This window comes from Mytilus trossulus, chromosome 9, assembly GCF_036588685.1.
Source record: "Mytilus trossulus isolate FHL-02 chromosome 9, PNRI_Mtr1.1.1.hap1, whole genome shotgun sequence".
Classification (NCBI taxonomy): Eukaryota; Metazoa; Mollusca; class Bivalvia; order Mytilida; family Mytilidae; genus Mytilus; species Mytilus trossulus.
Window position 1 is genome coordinate 3061547 of NC_086381.1, and position 10247 is coordinate 3071793.

Sequence of the window (10247 nt, forward strand, 5' to 3'; positions counted from 1 at the left end):
GATGGTATGTCAAATAGAGCTTATAGTCAGAGATATTGAGACAAATACTCAGTTGGAATAACGCAGAAAATGCATATACTCTGGAGGTTTCGGTAACATAACTTACATAAAAAAAACGATCATGAAGTGATCCCAATCATATCTGTTACAGATCCTGTAAACATACCGAAGACAATAGCAATAAACGCGAAGACTCAAGAATGGGTTTATAGCAGAGGTGGAGTTTATATTTTGTTGACATGCAATTCTAATGGTCTCTTTAACGAATTCAGATTTAGTATAAAAAAGGTCATAATAAGTACCGATATACATATTATTGTTGTGACCTTAACCCATCAAGAAGTACGAATTTTAGGGGAAAAGTTTTATACACATTCTTTTTTAATTTCATCATACATTATTGATTTCAACATTTGATACTTAGATACAGAAAGTACAGGTGCCTTATCCAGGGCTTTACACATTAGATTGTATATATTATAAATAAACTAGTAATTGTTAGTATTCTAATTAATTTAGTATTATGTATCCACTATTTCCATAGTATTGTCCAATTTCAGAGGGAAAGAGAATACAAAAAGAACAAAAACAAAATCAAACAAAACAAACAAACAAACAAAAAACAGAACAAAATCAATGGAATTTTGCTTTTTGGCAGCAGTATATTTGTCTAAACTAGCATGTGTGTCATATTACATTTAAAACATTTGGTTTTCTATTGTAAAAAATTCAAACAAACACAAACAGGTATTTAAAACATGTGTTTATATGCATAAAACAAAAAAAGAATGATTAACAACATATATCAATTTGATATATAAAACATATATAAGTATGGTGGTGTGGAGAAGGCTAAAACAATATACACAGTAACAATACTTAGGGTAATGCTAAATTGTTAAAGAGTAGGTAATAAAGGTAACAGTATATACTTGTCATAAATCGATTCAAAAAAAATAAATCCTGGTAACAAGCTAAAACCGAGGGAAACACATCAATTATAAGAGGATAAAAAGAAACACTGAAGTGCAACAAAAACAAACGCCAAAATACATAGAAACGAACTATTTGATAACAACTGCCATACTCCTGACTAGGTACAGGACATTTTAAGAAAAAGCGGTGGGTTTAACCTGGTTTTATGACTAGTCAAACCTTCCGCTCATATGACAATTTTAAAATATCGTTAAAATGACAACACTACGTGACCGAAATACAGTACAAACCCACACAAGAGCACGCAGATAAACGCACAAACAAAAAATATAATAATCGACACAACATGCAAACTGCAGAACACCAACAAACATGTTCTTTAAACGACAGACAGCACAGTACTTCACAAACAGTGACGACTTTCTGTAACGTTAGTAATCTTGAACTTCACACACACATTTTCACTATACCAGTCCAAACAGTTATGATGGTATTGAAAGACTATTTTATAATTTTTTGGACTACAAAAGATAAGACATAAGACATTACACATTCTCCAACCGAAACCAGAACAAAAACATCCAAAATAAATACATGAATGTTGAATGTAGAAAATATCGAGACACGTCGTATAGCAATGCACACTCGGTATATTCAGGAATATATCACGTTCGCACTTTGCAGGCAGACGACAAAAACGGTTCACCAAAACCTTAGACGTGGTAAAAATTTATCAGTTAGTTTGGACACAGACACATCGTATAGATCAACCAATTCGTGACGGTGTCCACATCATTTACGGAGTGTCATTTTTAATCTATCCTCCTCATAACTCTGTTGTAGCAGTTTCTGCTCAAGGAGCACACTCCTGTATATGATATATGTGTAGTGTGAACATGCACGCGCATAACGTAAACATAAAGGTAAGTAAACACCATACGACGGAGCAGCGGGTATGTTATTGCTGAGAAATTGTTAATTCATAATGTGGAAGTTGACGTCATCCCGTTTGTCATAGATTTTAGTGAGAAGTCGTTCATCTGTGTCAATATTGGAGAAAAGATCAAAGTATGAAGCAGTATTACTTATTTCAGTATTAGCTTTAATTTCAAATTTACTTGGAGATATGAGATGCAAGTACTGACTGAATTATGGGTTATTCAGTGATAGGACATCATCAATATATCTGAATGTAAAATTAAAGAATTTTGCAAGGTGCTTTTTTGTTTTTGTTTTTTAAAATTGTTATGAATTCTACTTCATGTGAGTGCAAAGACAAGTGGACTAGATATGTTGCACAATTAATACCCATTGGAGATCCGACTGTGTGTTTATATATCCATCCTCCAAACTCAACAAATATAGAATCATATTCAAAACAGTGTGGTCCTGGCCATTGATTGACGATCTAAATTATCCCATTGACTGGGGCAGATTAGGTGAACATTTGTCGGTAACAATAACTGCTCACTATGTACTTGTTAAAGACACTGAATCTGTGGGGTCACCACAGGTTCTCAACACCTAAAAAAGGCAATTCGAAAAACGAATCCGGAATAATACGATGTGTTGATTTATATCAATAATATAAATCAAAACATAAAGGTTATTCCTGAATAATTTTTCGAATAATTTTCTTATTAAAGGCGTTAAGAACCTTTGGTGACCCCACAGTTTAAATTCTATAATAAGTAAGAAGTCAGCAATGGTCGTTACAGACAAACGTTCACCTAATCTGTCTCAGTCAATGGGATAATTCAGGTCGTCAATCAATGGCAAGGACCACACTGTTTTGAATATGATTCTAGTGTCGATTAAGAAGTCCAGCATTTTTATGCTATCATCTTTCAAATATTCTCTAATAAAATAAGTGTGATTCTTCACAAAATGAGAATTATCATAAGTTAACCCAATACAAGAAATTTATATCTCCAATTCCCATTTTTATAGAAAAAGCTCTTTTTAATGAGATGGTGAAGCTGACCTTTCAGTAGAAAATCGAAGTTTTTTTATGTTGCTGCAAAATTGCAGAGATTGTGATGTAAGATTTAGCACTTGATCTTTATAATTTTTGAGTATGCACATCTGACTGAACCACTGGTAAAATATATCTCATCATAATATTTTTGAAGTCCATCTTTTACTGCAAAATGAATAGTAGTCAAAACTTTAGAAAGATGTTTAGTCGAGGATTAATTCAATCCAAGGTATACTTATTTAATATTTGTAGAGAACCAGATATTATTTTTAGTAGAATTTTACTTTCACTTAAGTTCTTCGTTACAAGACTTTAAACATAGGTTGAAAATTGGTGTGTTGAAAGGTGATACATGTATGATTAAGGTTATACGTGGTTTCCATGAAGTTGAATTTAATGTACAATATTTCAAGAGCTCTTCAAATTGCAAAATTTGATTGAATAGATTGGAATTATTAAATGGTGGTCTGACTGTATGAAAGCGAAAAGTGGTGAAATAAAAAAATCAGAAAACAATTGATTGGTTTTCCATAACTGATCATTTGAAATGCAGGTATCCACATTTCATAATTGTTTGGGAAAAAGGTCGCAAATTGCAAGATTAAAGCCTTACACTTGAATGAATGCTATTTTTAGCTTTTTCCACTTTTCAATAATCATGCATAAAAAAAATGTCTGAAATTGCTATCAATGTACAGTAATTTGTTTATGTGATATTAAACAGTTAAACATTGGTTGTTAACTATAAAAAAATATTATTTGATTTTACCCGTTATATTATTGCGTCATTCTATGTATTTGGCAGTTGGTATAGGATAATATTAAAACTGCATAAATTCACTCAAATTCCCATAAATATTATTGACTTATATGTCTTAGAGTAAGTAAAAAATATTATATGAACATAACTGTATTATTGATCAATGTATGCCCCATTACTGATAAATGCATCAAAACGGTATTCATAATTGCAGATTTTTGCATTTGAGTTCAAATTTAAGTGCCAAAATAACAGACTTCATAACCCTTCTTCTTTCCTTAAATAATTAAACGATTTTGTTAACATTCAATTAAACAACAACAAAAAAAGGACTTAAAAATAGCCAAATCCATCCAAGGTGAATTTTGCGTGATGAAGTTGAAACTGTTTAATTTCAAAAGTTTTAACGGACAATTTTTAGAAAGCTTCAGTTTAAAGCATGTCAGTACTGAATTACCTACATCTGAGCCGATGATAACCTTGGGGACTAACTGTTGATAAAACTGATTATAAAATCTAGAATTTCTTATCTAAAATGTATATTAAATAAAAAAAAATTAAAGAAAATATGGTATGATTGCCAATGAGACAACTTTCTACCAGATACCAAAATTACATAGAAGTAAATAACTATAATATATATATATATATATATGTCTTATAGTAAGTATAAAATATTATATGAACATAATTGTATTATTGATCAATTACTTTAAAACATTTCGGGTGTATTATTATTATTATTATTATTATTATTATTATTATTATTATTATTATGATTATGATTATGATTATGATTATGATTATTATTATTATTATTATTATTATTATTATTATTATTATTATTATTATTATTATTATTATTATTATTATTATGAACAAGCATATATAAACCAATCTAAAAATCAAATGAAAAAAGAAACCGTAAAAAAAATACGACTTAATATATAAAAATTGAAACTTATTCATCAAAACTAATTTACAAAATATAAGCTTATTTTGAAAAAAAAAGTATCAAAAGCAAATCTACAGAAGTGCTTCGATTTAAAAATGGACCAATAGCTTAATGTCTTCAAATAAAAAAGAGTAAAGGAAATAAAAAAAGAACAAGTAGGGATGAGAAACGTCTTAAAAAAATAAACTAAAAAAGTGTCGAAGTAATAAAAATCCAATAAAAAAGTTAGTATGTTACATACAAATATTAACTGAGAGCGAATAGAAGTCTAAAACTGTCCGAGTATTAATTATGTGAAAAAGCCTGTCTGAATAAACAAGTTTTATGTTTATCTTGAAAACATTCACAGATTCAGTGTTTCGCAATTCTTTCGGCAAGTCATTCCCAATCTCCGGCGCAGAGATCATATCCGTTCCTTACGTGCTCCGCAATACTACACTTAATATGACATTCGTCTCAACTCGGCCGATTCCGTACCCTCAAGGAGAGTAGCGGATTCTACCGAGGATTTCCGAATGTTAATATGAGTGTAGTGTTACAAAGTATTGAACGGAACGGATATGTGATCTCTGCGCCGGAGATTGTATCAAACCGTCTCACTCCGTATCTTTTTGTTCTTCCTATTGGTTTGACAAGAAGCATGTTGTTTCTTGATCGAAGAGTTCTTGTTGGCTTGTTAATGTTAACTAGACCTTGAAGGTACACTGTTGCTTCTTGTTTCAGAGCTTTAAACACACAAAGCAACACTGTGTATTGGCATAGATATGAGAAAGTATGAGGCCTTAACCTCAAAAATGCGAAATCCAAATCCAACAAAATCGAATTACTCATGCGCATCAAATGCGAAACCACACCCCTTACTGTGAATTACTATCTAATGTATCATCGTACGACCTTGAACAAAGAACAAAACTCATTACAGTATGGTAACTATAGACTGAACGTCTGCCTTATAATTTTGATACAACCTACGTTATTCTGAGACCTCATTTACATTTTAATACCTAACAGAAACAATCATTGACATGGGAATTACCATGCATGGTTTGCCTCGTGGTTCTGACGAAGTTTTTATATGATTCCATAAACAGTATATGCGCTAATGATTTTCTTTGTGGTTATTTGACTGACTTGTTAATTAACAATATAAGAAATTCATAGATAAAAAGAACAATATATAAAGAACACCATTTCCAGCTTATACATGTAGATCACAATGTACTTTATCAATTTGTATCAAGGTAACAAATAAACCGGGAAATATCAGCTGGGTTGACGATTTTGTTCTGAGTTGAAAAATGTACATTAATACAAAATATATATACCACCTGCTTCTTAAAGTAATTTGTATGTTAGAGCTTAATTTTATTTTTTAAAAATTGAACGCAATAACATTTATACAAAATATATATACCACATGTTGCTTAAAGTATTTTGTATGTTAGAGTTTAATGCTGTTTTTAAAAAAATTGAACACAACTTTCCGAGAAACGTAATTGATTTGTGGTAAGCTGATAAATGTGTTTATTTTTTTAAGAAACGGATACGAACATATATATAAGAAGCAAGAATGTTTCGACATTCATTACCACTATCTTCAGCATCTTTACAGGTAAGTTTCAATTAAATTTTATTATTTTGTTCCTGATACAATATTCGGGCACAAAGTGAAGAACTATTTCACTGAAAGTTATCATCTTCACTAAAACAATATCAGATAATAAGTACATACTGCAGTCAATATGCACCTAACACAGAACATAAATCTGCACTGTTTGTATATCCCTTAAGGTCAGTGATGTTTTTACTAATCTCAGGTTTATACCCTTTTTATTACATTTAACTTTGAGTCTTTTGATTTTGTTTTCTTTTATCATATGCATTGTATCCATAACGTTAATTCAGTTTTCTTGGCTTGTTAAATGTAAAATTATCCCTCCTGGCCGTGAAACTAATCCCTGGACTATAAAATAGTCTAAACATAAAAATTGCTTATTTCTACGTTATTGGATTGAAGGGGAGAGATGACTCATCGGCAATCATAAGAAATACTAAGAATTTTCTCTCCCAGGAATAGATTACTTTAGCTGTACTTGGACAATGTTAACCTAACGTAATAATGGTCCTCAACGCTCTTCAACTTCGCACTTTATTTGTCCGTTTTAACCCCTTTGATTCGAACATGAAAGATGAGTCATTTGTAAACGAAAAGTCTTGCGTAAAAATAAACCTGGTAGCTATGATGATTTTATTATAAATTACATCTTCTTATTTTTATAATAGTAATCTTTCCTTGCTATTTAAAACTCATCAAAGATACGCCAATGATAGTACAAGGTCAACTGAACTTTCAAATTCTGTTCTCAGAACAATCAAAATATCTAAGGATCACAAAGGTGGCTCCACCAAATGGAAATTTTAATTTATAGCCTATTTTCAGACATTTGCAGGTAAGGAATAAATAGAGCTACATTATATTACACGTTTTGTAGATATATGTCGATTCGATTCTAAGTGAAAGAACAATAATTTTCAAACTTTAAACGTTTTTGTCGAACTGTTTTACACTGACAATGCATATGATTTTGGATTGTTCATATTTCAAGTTGAGATCTAAACAAATTTGCCGAGCTTCTTAAACAATTTTGGAGTTATGTTTTACCCCTATAGTCCATTATGTCTGAATTCAAATATCTGCATCAAACACGCTATGGTGAATTATATTCTGAACTATTTAAAAATCAAGTTATTTTTCTTGACCCGTAAAACTTAAGGTTATTTCTCTTGACCGATAACACTTCAAATAAGCTCTCTTATAAAGCAAAAGTTCACTTAAGATAAAATCATTTGATCTATGGAACAAAATGTACTTTCTTCGATTTCCCGTCCAATTTGTTGTCGAAGATCCATTCAAGATATTTCGCCTATTTTTATTACTTACAGATTCATCATGTTAAATAGTGTGGGTAAGCTGATGTGTCTAGGATACATATTCTTATTGTCAAACAGAGTCTATGGATGCTGGGACAAATACACAGATTGGAATGACGCGGGAAAAGGTAATACTGTTTACCTTGATCGTCACAAAGTTAGTTGTGGAGGTCGTGGTAACGTTATTAATATGTTTAAACTAGAGCGAGCTGGAGCTAATCTGATCCGTTACAAGTACAGATGTTGTAGACATTTCGGAAATGCATGCAATACACGGAATGTAAACAATCCGTTTACATCCGACGGAGGTAAAGGAGAGGTGATTTTCTTGGATAGGCAGAAGGTGTCATGTTATGAGGGTCTCGTAAACGGTTTCAAATTAGGTAGAAATCGAGGTCATTCTATGTACCGATATACATATAATTGTTGCAACCTAGGTGGAAGATTGAGTTGTCAAAATAAAAGCACAGGGTCAACATCTGCAGGTAAATGGGAAAGCTTTTATTTAGACAGACAAACGGTTGCCTGTAGTGGTGGACAGTATTTACAGGCTTTCCAGTTGAAAAGAAATAATGGTCGTTTACGATATGATATCAGATGCTGTCGAGTTACACGTTAGTTTAATATTTTAACAATTTTGTTGATAAATTGTTCCAATCACACTGTTATTTTTTTTATAATCTCACCGACATTTTTAAAATCTTTTTTTTTTCTTTAAATTTTTTACTCAAAACTTACAAATGAGAGTAAAGTGTCTCTGTCTTGCAAATCCTGTTCTATGACATTTAATCTCGTTTAATGTACTCACCATTACCGTCAACAAATAAAGGCAACAGTAGTATACCGCTGTTCGAAATTCATAACCAATCGAAAAAAAACTGGCCAGCTTATCTATCACTATTCGTCTTTGATCAGACACTAAGGAACCCTGGAAAATCATTTGGGGTTAGTCGTTGGTCAGATATCTGTTTTCCAAAAGATTTTTCTCTGACGAAAGTCTTAACATTTCTACCATTTGTTTGTTTTTAAACTTTATAAGAAACTAATTGTATTTTTAAAAAATGTAGACATATACGGTAACCTATAGTTGTTAATTTGTTTGTCATGTTGGTCTCTTGTGGAGAGTTGTCTCATTTGCAATCATAGGAGTAGATAGGAAACCATCCATATGTGTGTTTTGTCTTCCAAAGGAAAATACAGATACAGTTAAGTCAGCTTCATATCTTGACTTACATCTAGAAATTGACAATGAGGGTCGGTTGAAGACAAAACTTTACGACAAAAGAGATGATTTCAGCTTTCCAATTGTGAACTTTCCATTTCTAAGTAGCAACATTCCAGCAGCACCTGCATACGGGGTATATATCTCTCAATTGATACGATATTACCGTGTTTGCATTTCCTATCATGATTTTCTTGATAGAGGGTTACTGCTCACAAGGAAGCTATTAAATCAAGAGTTCCAGATGGTGAAGTTGAAATCATCCCTTCGTAAATTTTACGGACGCCATCACGAGTTGGTTGACCGTTATGGAATAACCATTTCACAAATGATATCGAATATGTTCCTGACGTCGTAACTACAATCCCCTTCCCTTTCATGTATTTGACCTACCGAATTAGACTATTTACCGGATTTGTAATCACATAAGCAACACGACGGGTGCCGCATGTGGAGCAGGATCTGCTTATCCTTCCGGAGCACCTGAGATCACCTCTAGTTTTTGGTGGGGTTCGTGTTGTTTATTCTTTAGTTTTCTATGTTGTGTCATGTGTACTATTGTTTTTCTGTTTGTCTTTTTCATTTTTAGCCATGGCGTTGTCAGTTAGTTTTAGATTTATGAGTTTGACTGTCCCTTTTGGTATCTTTTGTCCCTCTTTTAACGATTGTCACCTGTTTGTCAACAACAACAAAAAAAACAAGGATATTGAGCACGTGTTTAACATGAACAATCAGATAAAAGTTTAATTTTAAGAACATTCATGCGTATTGCGATCACCGGATTTTTATGAGATGGGTCACACTGAGGTCACTTTGCATACGGAAAATATGTAGGTAGGAAGCAATGAAAATAAAGTAAACTTCTTCTAAATATGAACAAATTAAAGAATTTTCGTATACTTACATTAGATGTAGGTTTCATTATAATACTTTATTCTGATTGGTTAATTGCACAGCCATCACATTTTATTCCGTAAGCAACAAGTAAACTGCGAGCTACTGCTCACTGATGATACCCCCGCCGCAAGTGGATAATATTAATAGTGTAAAAATATGCAAGTGTTCGGTAAACAGGAAGATGTCGAGTGATGAATCTGAAAACGCATCACACAGTATAGCTGACTTATATAAATCCTGAAACCAAATTTCAGAAATCCTTGTATTGTAGTTCCTGAGAAAAATGTGACGAAAATTTTCAACTTGGCTATCATGTGTAAAATCATACAAGTGTTCGGTAAACAGGAAGTTGTCGAGTGATGAATCTGAAAACGCATCACACGGTATAGCTGACTTATATAAATCCTGAAACCAAATTTAAGAAATCATTGTATTGTAGTTCCTGAGAAAAATGTGACGAACATTTTCAACTTGGATATCATGTGTAAAATCAAACAAGTGTTCGGTAAACAGGAAGTTGTCAAGTGATCAATCTGATAACGCATCACACGGTATAACTGACTTAGAT

At 32.0% G+C, this 10247-nt stretch overlaps 1 protein-coding gene across 1 annotated transcript; it reads left to right on the plus strand.

Moving 5' to 3' along the window:
• Window positions 1-6181: 6181 nt before the first annotated feature.
• LOC134683494 (uncharacterized) lies at window positions 6182-8216 on the plus strand. The gene is made up of 2 exons (XM_063542804.1): window positions 6182-6241; window positions 7573-8216. The coding sequence occupies exon 2, from the start codon at window positions 7580-7582 to the stop codon at window positions 8177-8179; it is 600 nt and encodes a 199-aa protein (XP_063398874.1). The 5' UTR covers window positions 6182-6241; window positions 7573-7579; the 3' UTR covers window positions 8180-8216.
• Window positions 8217-10247: the final 2031 nt, after the last annotated feature.